Raw genomic sequence first — 15896 nt, 5'->3', positions numbered from 1 at the left:
AAATTCTCAGCATTATTTCCAATGTTCATCTTCGCAGTTCACAATATCTTAATTTCCAACAGGTCACCAATGAGCATATTACCCTTTTCTTTGTAATAAGCTACTGCTGCACAGGTAACGCCATAAACAGGTTTCTTAAAGGTTTTCCCACAGCTATGTTGTTGATATAACGATAAACTAGACATTACTCCAAAATGTTACTCTTCCTTCCTGGTTTGTAAAAGGGACTATTAAATAAAAGTCAGACAAGAAATTGTTTTCTTACATTTATTTTAACACAAAATGGCCAAGAGCCAATTGGCTTTAAATGTCTACTTCAGCTTCTTCTTGGGGCGAAGGTTGTTGGTGTGTCCACACTTCTTCTTACGACAGTTGACAGCACGGGGGTGCAGGCGGGCATAGCACCTGAAAAAGCAAGTCAAATAAGAAATTGGAAGTGAAAAAATAATGTCATAGTAAATCTAACTAGAAGTTGAGTCATTAGTTTTAGCTGAAGAAAGAATGAAGGGTGTTTCTGGCATGCAAGTAGGAACTAATCTTAGTGGAACTGGAAAACAATTAATTCCTTTTATAGACAGTACAGTACTTTAAAACCCCTCATTTGATGATAGTTAAAACTGAACTTACTTGCGGCAGATCATCTTGTCGCAGTTATATTTCTGGGCCAGCTGTCTGAGTGAAGGCTCAATGATGCCACCACGCAGACGCAGGACCAGATGAAGAGTGGATTCTGGTGGACATTAACAAGACAGTTGGTCAGTCAGTCTCAGGATCTAACAAACAAATGTCTACAAAAAAAACAAATATAATTGGGCATCTTACAGACGTCTTAAGACTAAGAACAGTCACCTTTCTGAATGTTGTAGTCAGACAGTGTGCGTCCATCCTCCAGCTGTTTGCCAGCAAATATCAGACGCTGCTGATCAGGTGGAATTCCTACAAACACAGTAGCATGATTTTAAAGGGGTCTAGACATTCAAACTAAAATGCCAGTATTTTAAGACAGACAAAAGCATTAGCTACAGTTACAGTCAGATATTTTGGATGTCGTCTTTCAGAAGACACCACAGCGTTAATAGTCATTCATGTGTGTTTCTTCTCTTTAGATGACAATATTTTACTTAATGCGTTTTTGTAAAAACACTTGTTTACACATTATAAACAAACAATAAGGTAACTAAAGACAAGAAATAGCTTTAGGTTTGATAAAATCCAGGAGACAAGTATGATTCCGATTTAGATGTGATTGCTCACCTTCCTTGTCCTGGATCTTAGCCTTGACATTTTCGATAGTGTCGCTGGGCTCAACCTCAAGGGTGATGGTCTTCCCCGTCAACGTCTTCACGAAGATCTGCATTTTTGCAGGCTGAGAGAAAAAAAACTGACGTTAACAGTGGGTCTGGGTATGCAGCTAACTGCTAGTTAGCGATACTACCCGGTAAACGAAATAAAACCTCAAGTAAGACAGAAGCCATACAAAAATAACACCCAAATGCAGCAATACATTCACTGTGTGCTGTATATAAACTACATTAATGGAAATCAACTTTGTTCAACATGTCAGCAGTTGTGTTAGCTAATGCTAACTACTTTGGGGCCTGGCCACATGCGCACCGTTAACGTGACGTTCAGTCCAATAATTCTTTACTTTCTATTTTGGAAGGAGCCACTTATATTTAAACACATAAAGTGTGTTGTTGTAACACTATGTATTACCTTCTAACTGCTTTAAACAACTCACTATTTACTAAAAAACCGACAAACGGCTATCGGACGAAACGTGCACCTACCCGGCCGCTAGCTGAGCCTCAACGAAAAGAGACCGGAAGAGAGTGACGCTAAAATACGTCACTTCCGCCTTCGGTGTCTCTGAATAAAAGCCTCAAGTTGATTTTTTAATCAACTGACACGACGATAATAATGATGATTTATGTCCGTACTTCAGCACTGTACTTGTTGAACAGTTTAGCTGTTTAGACTACTTCTATAAGATATGCTAATTTATTTACTACTAACTAAAGACATGAGGGTGAAAGTGAACGGTAAGATTGTCTTCAAACGTTAACAGCTTATTGAAACGGCACCGAAAAAAGAGATTACTCCATGTGTTGTGCTAATTACTAATTACTTCATGTGTTGTTAAACTCACTAACCTATTCGTATGTTTTTGGGCAGAACATGATGGACCAACACAGAGTTTGACTGACACCTGCTGTTACAATGTCAGAAATGTCTGGGTTTAGCAGAAGATGCTCAATAAATAACCCAACTGCCAAAAATAAAAATGTATGTTTTTTGCAGCTGTTGAGTTATGTCTTAAAAACGCCTTAAAAGCCATTACATACTGCTTTAATTCATTATTTTTATTTGCATTGTGAATGTAAATGTAGAAAATGTTTGTAATATAATTTCTATATTGTTATGCTTAATTATGCAACAATCCAGCAATCTACACATTTGCTGGGCTTCTTATACTGTAGTTAGGTGTGGAGTAGGTTTTAATTGTAAATTATAAGAGACTTGTTACAATATTACAGTGTTGTGACTGTCTGATATCCAGAAAACCTGTCTTTTATGAGTAGAACCCATTACTTAGCAGTTATTTATGGGCATTCTCGTTGCAGTATAAGGCAGTTACGTGGTTTTGTTCTGCGGGTCCACTCATTGCATTCATTCAGGTAATCAGACACCATAGAATGCATTTGTGTCCCTGCTGAAGCAGCAACAGTATCATCATCATCAAGTTCCACAGCAAGCAGGTTTCCATGGAGAGGCTTTGTAGCATTTCTCAACCTGCTGCAGAAGGAGATGGTTGTCTTAACGAAAGAGTCCCAGTAACGAAAGAAGAAATCAGCAATATCCAGCATGGCACCAGCGGTGAAAACACTGGTTCCAGCCCGTCCTGTTAAGTCTGTTCTGTCCACCAACATCCTATTTTTGGACGGAAACAATCCAGATGACTTTTCAACTTGTTTCCAGGAGGACTTTCAGCATTTCTCTTGTAAGAAGGTGAAGCCTTTTTGCCCGTCCTTTCCAGCCCGTGTGGACCACAAGGACGTGAGGCACATCAATGAGAAACTCACAGAGGCAATGGACTCCTACCGCCATCACCCCTTGCCCATGATGACCCGCGTACCTCGCTGGGCCATGCTGCACACCAACATCAAGATGGAAGCAGACCCAACGGAGGCTGGTTTCCTCACTACACAGTCCCAGGCATTCTGCCCAAAGCCCTCCCAGCCCCCTACCACACGCTTTCGGCCGTCCCAGTCCTTCAAGGTCCAGCAGGTGGAACCGCTTCCAGAAAGCACCAACAAATCCAGCTTCCCTCCACATCAGAGCTCTGCTGTTGTGAAAGTCGCAGCTAAACATCTAGGTTAGTCACAACATTGTTAAGGTTCTGCAAACTAAATCCAGAGTACAGCACAAATTCATCATATTTATGTAACAAAATAAAACAGCACTACGTTATCACCTTGCAATGAATATCAGCGACAGAAATGTCTGCTTGTCTCTGCTGTAGAGGCCTTATCCACTATAAAAGGGGACAACCACTACTGCACCTTTGTCTCCCAGTACAACGACACCTTCCAGGGCGCTTGGAGCAGAGCTACACAACCTGTGGCAAAGGTAACAGCAGAACCATGGGCCATCGTGGTCTACAGCTGGATTCAGTCCATCCAAGCACCAAATGGCTCGGATTAGAATATACATATTTGTCGCCACAGGTCCAGTACACAAACCCTGGATTTAAGGTTTTAGGAGTTTTTAAACTTATGCAATACAGAATGTTTTTGAGTGATTGGCTGCACATCATTATTATCACAAACAAATTAGTGCAAAAGGTTTAGATAAGGGTACGTGTGTTTAGGATTGTAACTGTGCTTGTTCTGTTTCAGCATTTCTCGTCAGTGTCTCTGGGTGATCCCGTGAAGATCGTAGATAGAGAGAGCACATACACCACGTCATTCAGCCGACCCACAGTCTGCAGGTCTGCAGCTTTTCTGCTTCACTGGAAAAATGACCAGCATGAGACTCAGTTTACATCACAGCCTCCAGCGGGCCTGGTCTCGGCTTTCAGATCTCTCATAAGCTCAAAGATCTTAAAATGGTCCAAAACATTCATCTTCAGATTTTTCATTTCTCACCTTTGTTAATCTACAAATGACTTCATCTCCACACAAATGTAACAAAAATTTTGTTTGTGTTAGATACAAGCCACCATTGGTGAAAGAGCATTTTAAACTCAGCCTGGGAAATTTCTCAGAGACTTCATGGTCATCCACCTCTAAAGAAACCTTTATTTATCACAAACCGGGTGAGTGTTTTTGACCTCTGATGCACATTTATACTCAGTTAAAGCTTTTTCAAATGAATTAGCTAACGTCATTACTGAAGCTATTTCTCTTTTATAGTGTTTATCATTTATTGAGGCTGATATATTGTCTGTTAATATAAACTGTAAAAATGTTGGTTCTCTTGTGACCTTGGTAACTTTATGTACTGTGTATGTACTGTGATTTACTATTGTCCTGTCTGAACCAAGAATGACAGTATTAAAGACAGACCTGTTCTCTGTTATTGTATTCATACCTATTGTTTCAATGCTTCTGCTGGATTTATTTTCCAGTAGATCCAGTTGCTGTCACAAGGAGGAACCCCAACTTCAGTTCTTTACCTAAAGGGGACATAGATCCAAGCCACAACAGAGAGAGGATGTCAGTCACCACCAACAAAGTCTCCTTTTCTGATGTAAGATAACAGACATTCAGTTTAGTAATGTGAGCTTATCTACAGTAGTAGAGCATCATATTTGATTACTCTGAAAACGTTTTACCATGAAGCTGAACCACAAAGAGCATCCAGTGTTTGCTCCCGGGCCAAGCTTGATGACCAAAAGCCATGTAAACCTAAGCTCACCCAGGCTGTCAGGCCTGTACTACACAACCACGGCCAAAGAGCACTACAGCAAAAAGGGTGGCGAGCGAGCGACACCAGCCACCCAGCTGCCGAGCAACATCCTGAGTGGGCCAGGTGATGCATCGCTCCCGCGCTTGTTTGTTTAAAGGAGGTGCATGAAGGCATTCAATTAGCTCAATCTGTTTAACAGAACATGAGCCGAGCCTCAGCACCACCAAGGCCGACTTCGTCCCCCTAAAGACCTGCAAAGGGAAACCTTTACTGTTGCAGCGAAAGGTGAGAAATTCCTAAATAAAATTAGATGTTCTCTGAATACTGCCTTCTACTGTGACCTTAGTAGAAAGGGAGCAGGGAATAGCTGCCATAGCAATAATAGCAATATTAGTAGCAATGCTGCTGAATGATTATATATTCTGATTTTCCCTTCAAATCAAACAGAGCAACGTCAGGTTTCCACTGGTAGAACAGGAATTCAGCACCACCCACGGTGAACACTACAAGGCCAAACCTCTGCTACCAACGCCCCAGTAACAAGAGAGATACGGCTTTGTTGTCTCCGCCTGTGTTCTCGCATCAAAGCAGCAGTTAAGCATAGGTAGGATATGGTTTAACATGTGGGACAATCAATATATCTGTTATATTATAGGGACCCATAGTATGTGCATCCTGTCCGATCCATGGATTTAAAGGGATGAAAAAATATAAATTATCCTAGTACTGACTGTAAAAAATGGCAAATATGACCGAATGACAGAGTTCTGACATATAGTGAAGCATTTTATTTGGGTGTGTAATGACAAAAAGAGGAAGGGAGGTTGTTTAATTTTTTTAAATGTCAACCAATCAATACAAAAATGTGTTTCATGATCCCAAGCATTCATAATAAAGAAAGCATCTTTAAAGCAGGACGGTCACGAGGCCGTCAGAGTGTGAAATGTTGAAGCAGCGTGCCAGTGCAGCTTTAGCAGTGGGTTGGCTTAAACCTTGAACCTTAGTCTTAAAGGCCGTGAAGGGAGGCGACCTGGACTGTACTGGCCTACTTCCACACAGTTTACACTGTCAGTGCTGAACCACGAAGATGAAAGTTGATGTCTGTGTCAGAGGAATAATCTAATCCCCCCTTCATGCACGACTGGCCAGAAAAATAGTTAAAACAACCTATGTTGAAGCAATAACACAGCCGTGACCCTGAGATGCAGCCTCCGCTGATAAAACGTTGGCAGGCGAGCAGATGTAAATAAACTGAAGCTGGAGTTCAGCAACCTGGAAAACCAGTTGCTTTTCAAGCGGTGGCTGGAATGTTAGCTGGCAAGTTGGGGTTTGGGCCCAAGGGACAGAAAAGCAGTAACGACCAGAATATGCAGACAACAGCTTGTTGTTGTGTGAGGGAATAATGTTGAATATGAATAAAACAACACTACATAATGTAGTTTTTCATGCTATCTTTTAATGAGTTACCAACATTAACGAGCTTGTAGTTCAGGGACAAGCAGTCTATTCTAGGCATTCACTGTTATTATTGGGACAACACACACAGACTTTGTATTAATGCATCTGATTTCTTCATTCTCTGATGATTTACATCAATAATTTGCAACGTTGAAAGGATTACAGCTGAACAGGCTTTACAATAACAGCTGCGTCAGTGTGATCATGTAACATGTGACACAATGATCATGTGAGGGACTCTCATGAAAGTTGAGGCTCCTGACTGCTACATATTTTATTGCTTTTCTTTTTAGTTTACTTTTGTCATGTGACTTCATTTAATGTGTAATCCATTTCTCACATCTCATATCAAGTATCTAAACTACACTATGTAATTCTGCTTACAGTTATAAATTGAATGAAAAAACATTTTAATCATTATGTCTGAATTAAAGAATGATTTATTTCTGAGCTAACAGAGATAGTTTGCCAATTTGTCAATAATACTGATAATTTAATTATTTCGACTAAAGATACTGCTAAACATTTACTAATATCAGCTACTATGATGTGAATATTTGCTATTTTTTCCACTCAACAAACTTTAGAATGTTTCGGTAAAGCATAGCGAAAGAGAGCTATTTACTTATGTTTAATGTGAATAAAAAATGGATCAGTTCTTCAATTACAAATAAAAGAATATTGTTAATAAAAGAAATACAGTTCGTAGCTTCTCTGAGGACGTCTAACAAAATGCTTACAAGAATAAAGCTCAACCTTAAAGCTGTAAATTGGAATCTGTGTTAAAAATACGTTTTGGGTGGAAAAAGCTTTGTTTTGTTGCTGGAAACACTGATTTCCCTGCAGTTTACACAACAGCTTTTTCCAGTGGGCACTAAAAAGCGCCGTGCACGGTTGAGACGGGCTTTTTGTTGCTATGGCGACTCATTAAACTAATAAATAGGCTACTAAGGAATGGAGCTAACTTTTGTAATCATGAGCGTTGTCGTTGCTGAGAGAATGTCTCTTTTCTGTGTCCTCTAGCGGAGAAGCTGCTTGCATTTGGTTGTAGGCTCAGCTCAGGTGCAGGCATAAATGATAAAAATGTGGACAATTACAATTTTCAGTAAGTCAAACGGTGGTCTCATACAGGTCACTGACTTACAATTAACTCACAATAACCGAATAACGTTCCACGCTCTACGTGAGGGTGGGAGACGAATTTCGGTGACAGCATCTGCACCTTCCCTACGTGACTGTTTTGTAACCCCGCCCCCATTCGCGCTGAAAGGGGCGTGGCGTGATGCTCGTGCTCTTTATCATTGGTTTAGGGCAGAGCCCTGCGGCGGTTGTGGGCGGGGCGAACTAACTCGCTTCATAACGGCACACTGTCCAGTTCACGACTAGCCAGAGGAGCTCACTTGAGGGGTCTCTGCTCTGGGAAGACGCTGCAGAACTCTGCGTCGTTCCGGTCCTGACGGTAAGTCTGGCACCTTAATGCATATATGTCACATACAGTCACATATATCAGTGGTTGTTATATGTATGATATTAGTTTTAGAAACATGCAGCGATAGTGATGATTTAACTTGCTGTGGGTGTGTTGGTTTAGCACAACACGTTGTTTTATTGTTAACACTTTGTTTATTAACATGATAAACTTGAACTGTCAATAATTTATATCAATATATCAAAAATGAAAAAGGCATGTTTACACAAAAATTAAACAGACCACATGACAGTAGCCTGTCTCCTGGCAGGACTAGCCTTGGCTTGTCTGAGACCTAGAGAGATCCAGGCCCATCCCAAAATATGGTTAATAGAAAACTGTGTAGGTTTATTTGAACACAGTTGCATAAACCATATCAATTCATTTTTAAACCCCACATGTAGGAACCATGTTGAGCACCATCAAGTCTTTCAGGCTGGAGCTGGATGGCCCAGCTGATGCAGCGTTCACCGGAGGGGAGGTGGTGTCCGGTCAGGTGGTGCTGGAGCTTCTCAGGGACACCAGGGTGCACTCCATGAAGGCGCAGGGACGAGGGGTTGCCATGGCACACTGGCTGGAGAACCGCGGCATGAACTCTGTTTATAACGATTACACCTCTAAGGTTACCTACTTCAGGAAGAGACAGCATCTGATTCGAGGTCAGTGGGGAACGCTACAGATGGTGTTTGCTGGCTCTGTGGTTAATATTCATTTAATGCCGTGTTTAGTCATCAGACTGCCTGGTTATAGCTGGCAGCTCATGAAGGTGCTTTTGTTGAATCATCATTTCTGATCTTTGTAAGGAAGGTGTAGTACATTTGAGATAGCTACCCTTAATCAGGTTAGAGATACAAATAAAGCTGATCCTTAGGTTTAGTTGTCATAAAGTGGTAGTCCAAAGGTGACTAGAAATTAGCATGACTACTGTTTGATAAGATATAATGCTGGAATATTTATAGTAAGTCTATTTCAGCATTATTTTCAGATGGTGGATGAAAAAGGTTTTTGGTGCAGGTTGAGGTGTAAAAATGCTGATCTGTACTGTCACATGCCTGCTGGCAGCTGCCGTGTCTTGTTGTTACTGCAGTTTGCAAAACGAAGCCACCTGGGCCAAATGTTGCACAGAATCCTGGGAGAGAAGTAGACACTGGCTGGTCCAGATATGTCTGTCAGATAACACAATCCCATCACTGGACAGAAATCCATTAGTGCTAAGTCCAAATAAACACAACACCGAGTAAGGCGCATGAAAGCCCAGAGGCAGTCGCTCAGCAAATACACTGGAGACAGGGGTTAATGTTTCATTACATGTGCTCTGAACAGCACGTTTTGTTGTGAATTCCCTGTTGTTGTTTGCTCTTCTTGCAGGGAAGCAACTGTCATACAACCGTGTCACTCCCAGGTTGTCTCCTGCTGCAACAGCTGCATTTTTTTGCACTGCTGTGAAATATGCACTGGAGATTTTGCATGATTGCATTTTTGCACATTCATTTTAGTCTAAAACCACAAGGCAACTTATATATTATACAGTTTACTAAATACTATAAAATAAAGTATAAGTTATAGTAGCGTAAGTGATTTTAGGCCTTATAAAACAAATAAACAAATAAAATAAAAAAGACCAAAACAAAACATGTAGAAAGATGCTGGTGTAGTTATATAACTACTAATTATGTGTAAGTCTTGGTCTAACAGTGATAACTGTTAGAGGTCAAACCTTCACATGTTCAACAAACTCTTGCAAGAACAGAATCAGTTTTATTGCAGCTATTAGTTAATGTAGGTCATAAATACAAATCACCTGAAATAGTGTGTAAGGTTCAGCTTGGTTGGCGCTACAGCAGGAGGAAAGTTAGAGAAGGTGAAAGACAGAGGATGAGGGATGGAAGCTGATTCAAAAAATGCTGACCCTGTTGCCATAGCAACCAGGAAAACAACAGGTTGCACCCCTCTGTCTCCACCCACCTCCAACCCTGGAGACAGCTGCTGCATTCATTCTGACAAAGCAGCCTCATTTTAATCTCATTCATGTTCTTGATTATTTTTTGCAACTTTTTGGAGAAAATCTGTTTCTTGTGCGAACACCACCGGGGAATAAAACTTTCACAACATCCATTCGTTTTGCACTATTGTTTACTCTGTGGGTCTTCGGATAAGACTCACAAGGATCCTGATGTTTGCCTCAGTCTGCAGAATTGTTGAGCGCGTTTTCAGCCTCGGTCAGGCTGCAATCATCGTGAACCATCTGCAGGAAGGGAGCATTTATCAGGCCCCTCTGTCTGTGCAGTCAACCACATGTTACCGCGTCTTATCAGGAACGACTAATGCTGCTGTTCACCAGCAGGTGGTGGACTGGGTTGCTGTTTAGCCCAGACCAGGGTTCCTGGGATGTTTTTAAAGACATAAGTAACCAGTTGCAGAACAGGCCCAAAATAGAAAGAATCTGCTTAGTAAGAACATTTTGGATGTTTTTGACAAACAATTAGACCACATTTAAAATGCAATCAAAGTCCATGCGTTTTCTTACGTTTCACAAACAGGAAGCATTTTAATACGAGTGAGGGGGAGGGTTTCACACCCTGTACCCATTTATCAGGAGCTGTATAATTTTCTTCTATTCACACACACATAATGTATGTACCCTGGTACAAGTTGTACACAGTGTCTCCATGTCACCAGCTGGCGGCACTGGAGAGCCGAGAGTTCAGAGGAAACAAAAGAGTAAACAACTTCTGTTTTTCTCAGACCAGACTTGCTTTTTGTCTGAAGGATTTTGAATTGAATGGCAGACTTTCCTTAGTTTACAAATGGGTTACAACTAGGCAAGGAGTTTGTTTAAGACACGTTGCATGACTGCAAAGGAGTTGATAAATGATAAATCAAATAAAAGTAATGCCTTTGTTCTTATACTGTATGTGTCGGTGGAAGTTTTAGTAAAGACTGAGCATTTTCTTTATGCTGTGTTGAATGGTTTTCCAGGCTGCAACACCTCTGCTTCTATTATATATCTTAAAATGATTGCAGTTGCTTCTTGACGTAATCACACACTGCATGTGTGTGTTTCATGTGTGTACTGTCCCCAGTCTGTGTAATAGCATGTTCAGAGGTACATGGAAAAAGTGGAGTCAACAGCTTTGGTACAGGGGCATGTTCAGTGGGCCTGTTTTCTTCTAAGAACCTGTAACCATCACTCATCACCAGGGGCTGTTTTCCTCTCAGCTCTCTCCACACCCAGTCTGCATGTTTATGATGCTGCATTCAATCTCCGTCCGCAAACGTGGGCTCTGTTAAAAAATACCTGCACACAACTAGTTAAACTTAGTTTGGATTACGTAGTGGCAGCTTTGTGCCAGCTGTTGCATGTGTGACGCATTCCCGCTGTTTACCTATATACATTTGGACCGCCGTTGTCGTGCGGCATTGCTAGTCGAAAGTTGTCAGGTTACAGTCGCGTGTGCGTGCGTGAAGCTGAAAAGTCGTGGGCGAGGGGTGTACCTGAAGGCGGCACAGCCCAGCCTTCAACCCTCTCCTGAGGCCTTACATAATAAATCGTGAAGCCACGCCCACTTCTGAAGCCTCCAAATAGGGCCAAGGTCCCAAACAGGACGACACTTTGAGCTTTAAAGTAGCAAACGAAAGACGTGCGCAGCCTGAAGAGCGACTTCAGGACACTTGGACTCTTGTGCGCAGCCAGAAGAGCGGAATCGCACACTTATTTTGCGTTTGGAGCGGACTTGCACGATCTGCGCGATGATTTTCGACAAGTTGAAAAAGTTGGACATCGTCTTCGACTCCCCGGAGGTGGACTGTCCTCCGGTGTTCAGCAGCGGGGACGTGGTCTCCGGGCGCGTGGCGATGGAGCTGTCCGCGGAGACCCGCGTGGACTCCCTGAAGCTGCACGCGGAGGGCTTCGCCAAGGTGCACTGGACCGAGTCCCGGTCCGCCGGCTCCAGCACCGCGTACACGCAGAACTACAGCGACGAGGTGGAGTACCTGAACCGGCGAGAGGTGCTGCTGCAGGCAGGTCAGTGCAGTCCTCACCGCGCTCCGGGCGGATCCATGTCACTAGTTTTTGGTTTTAGCACATTATGCCTCACTTCACAGTCGGATTGTGCGACGCTGTGGGTCCGTCTGACGCTGGCACCGATGACCCGCCGTGTTCACGTTCGTACTCAGTACTTCCTCGAACGAGTGGATCCAAATCAAACTCCGATTCAGACTCATTCAGTCTCAGTTCAGGCCAAGTCATTGCGGCCTGTGTGTTCTGACATGTGAGGAGTTGTGTTGTTGGTGGAGCCCATCTCTGTGTACCAACACAAAGCCTTCCTGTGTGGAGAAAGCGAAACATAGTGCGGCAGCTGCCTTTACATTCCTCAAAACATCCAGCGAAAACATCTGTTCGGAGAAGAAACATCGGTGCCTTGAGAGGTTTTCCTCGTGCAAAGAAAACCCCCGACTTGTTTTTCTCCTGGGCGAAGTGGGACAGCCTCGGGTTCCCATTCATTGGACACAGAGCTGTTTGGGTTTAAAGTGTAGACAGGAAATAGACAACTGGGGCATTGTTGGCCTGGTGAGGCCCTGCCGCTGTCTGTGCGGTCATTTATTAACACATATGGTGTGTTTCTGTGTGTGTGTGTGTGTGTGTGTGTGTGTGTGTGTGTGTATCAGAAGAGTCTCCAGCTTTTTACTGTAAGTTCTGGAACTGAGCGTGGGGGGGGGAGAAAAAGTTCATAACAACCGTCTTAACCCATTAAGAGGATTTGACACGGACCAAACTGTTATTTTAAACCAAGACATGGCTTTGAGGAAACAAAGCACATTGATTAAGAGCAGGGGTTTAGAGCAGACACGTGTTCCCTGAGCCCGAAGCGAGGCAGAGGCGCGAGCACGGGCTGTGTAACAGAGCTGGAGGAAAACATGCCCTCCGTCAGCACACCGAGGCCGGGCCGGGCCGGGCCGGCGCCGCCCCTCCGGGCCAGCGGAGCCCATGTGATCGCAAAGAAACTGGGAAGCAGCGAGCACGTTAGGGTTCATCTGCTTGTGCTGAAATACTGGAAATGCTCGAAGTCGCTCATTGTGTCGACAAGCTGAGGAGCTGGGATTTAAAGGCCGCTCTTTCTCTCTGTTCCCTCGCAGATAACGGCGACGCCACCGTCCTCCCGGCCGGCAAACACGAGTTCCCCTTCAGCTTCCAGCTTCCAGAGGAGACGCTGGTCACCTCCTTCGAGGGGAAGCACGGCAGCATCCGCTACTGGGTGAAGGTGAAGCTCCACCGGCCGTGGGCCACCGTCCGGAAGGTCAAGAAGGAGTTCACCGTCATCGAGCCCATCGACATCAACACGCCGGCCCTGCTGGTGAGCGGCCGCTCACGGGCTTTCATCACACGCCGCGTTGTCTCACTGCGGCGGTTGCTGATTCTTCCTTGTGATTCTCAGGCACCTCAGGCCGGAACGAAGGACAAGATGGCGCGGGCTTGGTACCGCAACTTCGGACAGGTGTCCGTCACGGCAAAGATCGACCGCAAAGGCTACACACCAGGTGAGACCCCCGGCTCGGCCCACCCCCACCCCTGCAGCATTTGAACGCCCCGCGGTTTCTCACCTGCCCCCTCTCCCCCCTCCCCCCTCCCCGCAGGCGAGGTGATCCCCGTTTTCGCCGAGTTCGACAACTCCACCTCCCGGTCCATCGTCCCCAAAGCGTTCATCACGCAGACGCAGACGTTCATCGCCCGCGGCACCATGAAGCAGAAGCGCTCGGTGGTGGCCACCCTGTGCGGCGACGTCGTGGGCGCCAGTCGCCGGGAAACGTGGCACGGCCGCGCCATCAAGATCCCGCCGGTGGGCCCCTCCATCCTGCAGTGCCGCATCATCAAAGTGGAGTACATGCTGAAGGTCAGTCCCGGGTCAGTCTGTGTCTCTTTATCCCACCGGCCGTGGAGCTGGAGGACCGGGTCTTTAACGGTCCCCCCTCCTCCCTCAGGTGTGCGTGGACGTTCCTGGAACGTCTAAGCTGTGCCTGGAGCTGCCTCTGGTCATAGGCACCATCCCCCTGCATCCCTTTGGCAGCCGGACCTCCAGCGTCAGCAGCCAGTACAGCGTGAACCTGGAGTGGCTGCGTCTGGCCATCCCCGAGCAGCCTGAGCGTGAGTGTCCCTTTAAAAAAGCTTGTCTTCAGGTCCGGATTCAGCCTGTGAACGTGGGATTTTAAGACTCGTCCTGCCTCTGTCCTCGCAGCTCCTCCAGATTACAACTCGGTGGTCACGCGCGAGGAGGCGGCGCAGCGCGACAACATGGTGGTCCCACAGCCCGCCGAGGACCTGAGTGGGATCCTCGAGCGCCCCCTTATGGCTTTTGTCCAAGAGTTCCGCTTCAGGCCTCCGCCAGTGTACAGCGAGGTGAGTCATCGCACGCATAAGACACGCATAAGACACGCATAAGACACGCATAAGACACGCATAAGACACGCATAAGACACGCATAAGACACGGGTGAATGAACTGCTCGTGTCGGTTTGACCTAACGCGTCTTCATCCCGATCCCTCGCCTGCAGGTTGACCCCAACCCTCAGCCCGTCAGCATGAGACCCCGCTGCATGACGTGCTGAACCAGAGGCCTCGCCTGCGCGTCGAGCGACTGACACTGATGAGCGAATAAAGAGATTCGTCTTCTCCTGGATAACCTGTCTCTGATGAACGGCACCTGGTCCCACCCAGCGCTGCGGGTGAACCGCCGGGACGCCGAGGGGACGCCCGGGGAGCAAATGGAGCTCACCAGAACCGGGCGCCGGTGGAGGAGCTGCCACCTCCGGTCCATCGAGTAACATGGACACTGTTTATGCTCTGTCTTGAGGTGCGCAGCTTCTCGGTCCCCGTCCTCCCGAAGTGATTCATTTTTTGGCTCGCGGACATTTGAGCTGCAAATACCTCCCAATCAACGATTCCGTCACATGGAGAGCTTATTTTTCTGGGGAGATCACTTGATATTTGTCGGGTCAGAGGAGGAGTTGTACCTGACTCGGGGGGGAGGGGGGCGCTTTTGAATAGTTGACGTTGTCATCTTTGAGTGGCGTTAAGGAAGAAGTGCAATTATTGTCTTCAACTTCCAACTCCCAGTAGATTTCTATCCACCTACAGTGCTGTGCAGGGTTCCTGGGCTGGTTTCTGCTGGTTTTTCTGTATCTAAATGTGTGACGGTGGAACAGACAAAGTCAAATATGCAGATGTAGAGGAGTTTTAATGCATGCAGGTAACAATGTGTAAAAGGGAAACCTACCAATGCCTTAATAATCTGCCGTTAAAAGATTGCATGAGTGTTTCAGGAAGTTGTTCTCACAGTTCTGTAAGGACAGTTTGAGTTTGATGTGGAGGAAAACTAAGTGTTAACGCGAGGGTGGAGGCGCTGAGGCGCCCGCTCGCCGTGGCCGTTGTGTGTAATGAGGCTCGTGGGGTCAGCTTCCCCCCAGCTGCTGAGCGAAAGAGGAGATGTCGGGCTCCGCCGTGCTCCTTGCTCTGGACGCCGGTCGGGCCTTCATCTGGAGACGCCGATGTGTGTGTGGACAAAGAACATTCCAAAAACGGACTCGAGGATTACATTTTCTCCTCCACTTCCAAAAAAAAACCCACTGTTGGTCTTCAGGGTCAGCTGTGTGACTCCAGTGGCGCACGCTGAGCAATCGAATGTATTTTTATACAATTGCCGTTGTTGATTCCCAACTTTGCCAAAGTTTTGTAATGTTTTTCTAATAAAACTATGGAACGGATGATTGGCGCCGGTGTTTTCTTCGAACCCCACTCGTGTGTAAGCCGTCCCACTGCTGGGGAAGTAGTAGACGGCCTGTGTTGCGTGCTAGTGGGTTGGGACATCATGTTCAGCAGCGTGAGTCAAAACTATATTACTGCCAAGGGCCGGGTTCACTGGAGGAGCAAACTGCACATGGATCAAAACAATAATTACAAACTCAACCTGGGCTTGTGAAGATTTAATGTTTTCTGGGTGCCTGCACCTTAAAAAAGCGATGCAGAGCAATGTTACTGCTTCACTTCACCAGTGAGATATCTGTT

General features: G+C 45.4%; 3 protein-coding genes across 8 annotated transcripts; 2 read left to right on the top strand and 1 right to left on the bottom strand.

Moving 5' to 3' along the window:
* Nucleotides 1–253: 253 nt before the first annotated feature.
* uba52 (ubiquitin A-52 residue ribosomal protein fusion product 1) lies at nucleotides 254–1916 on the bottom strand. Of its 2 annotated transcripts, none has more exons than XM_029145987.3 (5): nucleotides 1791–1916; nucleotides 1255–1366; nucleotides 850–936; nucleotides 628–730; nucleotides 254–405 (listed from the first exon to the last, which is right to left on the bottom strand). In XM_029145987.3, exons 2-5 carry the CDS (start codon nucleotides 1355–1357, stop codon nucleotides 312–314), a joined length of 387 nt encoding a protein of 128 aa, XP_029001820.1. In that variant the 5' UTR covers nucleotides 1358–1366; nucleotides 1791–1916; the 3' UTR covers nucleotides 254–311. The 2 variants fall into 2 exon arrangements, with proteins under 2 accessions (XP_029001820.1, XP_055364198.1); XM_055508223.1 differs by lacking the exon at nucleotides 1791–1916 and adding an exon at nucleotides 1615–1636.
* LOC114853070 (uncharacterized) lies at nucleotides 1902–7807 on the top strand. Of its 4 annotated transcripts, XR_003785497.3 has the most exons (10): nucleotides 1902–2042; nucleotides 2176–3376; nucleotides 3524–3630; nucleotides 3900–3991; nucleotides 4212–4318; nucleotides 4631–4752; nucleotides 4845–5034; nucleotides 5111–5196; nucleotides 5359–5515; nucleotides 7680–7807. XR_003785497.3 is itself a non-coding variant. In XM_029145980.3 (9 exons), exons 2-9 carry the CDS (start codon nucleotides 2866–2868, stop codon nucleotides 5449–5451), a joined length of 1305 nt encoding a protein of 434 aa, XP_029001813.1. In that variant the 5' UTR covers nucleotides 1902–2042; nucleotides 2176–2865; the 3' UTR covers nucleotides 5452–7096. The 4 variants fall into 4 exon arrangements, 3 of the variants coding, with proteins under 3 accessions (XP_029001813.1, XP_029001812.1, XP_029001814.1); XM_029145980.3 differs by lacking the exon at nucleotides 7680–7807 and having other exon boundaries at nucleotides 4634–4752; nucleotides 5359–7096; XM_029145979.3 differs by lacking the exon at nucleotides 7680–7807 and having other exon boundaries at nucleotides 5359–7096.
* Nucleotides 7690–15595, top strand: arrdc2 (arrestin domain containing 2). Of its 2 annotated transcripts, XM_029145983.3 has the most exons (8): nucleotides 7690–7828; nucleotides 8242–8496; nucleotides 12974–13191; nucleotides 13273–13375; nucleotides 13472–13728; nucleotides 13817–13979; nucleotides 14071–14231; nucleotides 14387–15595. In XM_029145983.3, the coding sequence occupies exons 2-8, from the start codon at nucleotides 8247–8249 to the stop codon at nucleotides 14438–14440; spliced, it is 1206 nt and encodes a 401-aa protein (XP_029001816.1). In that variant the 5' UTR covers nucleotides 7690–7828; nucleotides 8242–8246; the 3' UTR covers nucleotides 14441–15595. The 2 variants fall into 2 exon arrangements, with proteins under 2 accessions (XP_029001816.1, XP_029001815.1); XM_029145982.3 differs by lacking the exons at nucleotides 7690–7828; nucleotides 8242–8496 and adding an exon at nucleotides 11333–11861.
* The last annotated feature ends 301 nt before the right edge of the window (nucleotides 15596–15896 follow it).

Source organism: Betta splendens, chromosome 4 (genome assembly GCF_900634795.4).
Source record: "Betta splendens chromosome 4, fBetSpl5.4, whole genome shotgun sequence".
Lineage (NCBI taxonomy): Eukaryota > Metazoa > Chordata > Actinopteri > Anabantiformes > Osphronemidae > Betta > Betta splendens.
The sequence above is the reverse complement of the archived record's forward strand: the minus strand, read 5'-3'. Positions and strand labels throughout refer to the sequence as shown.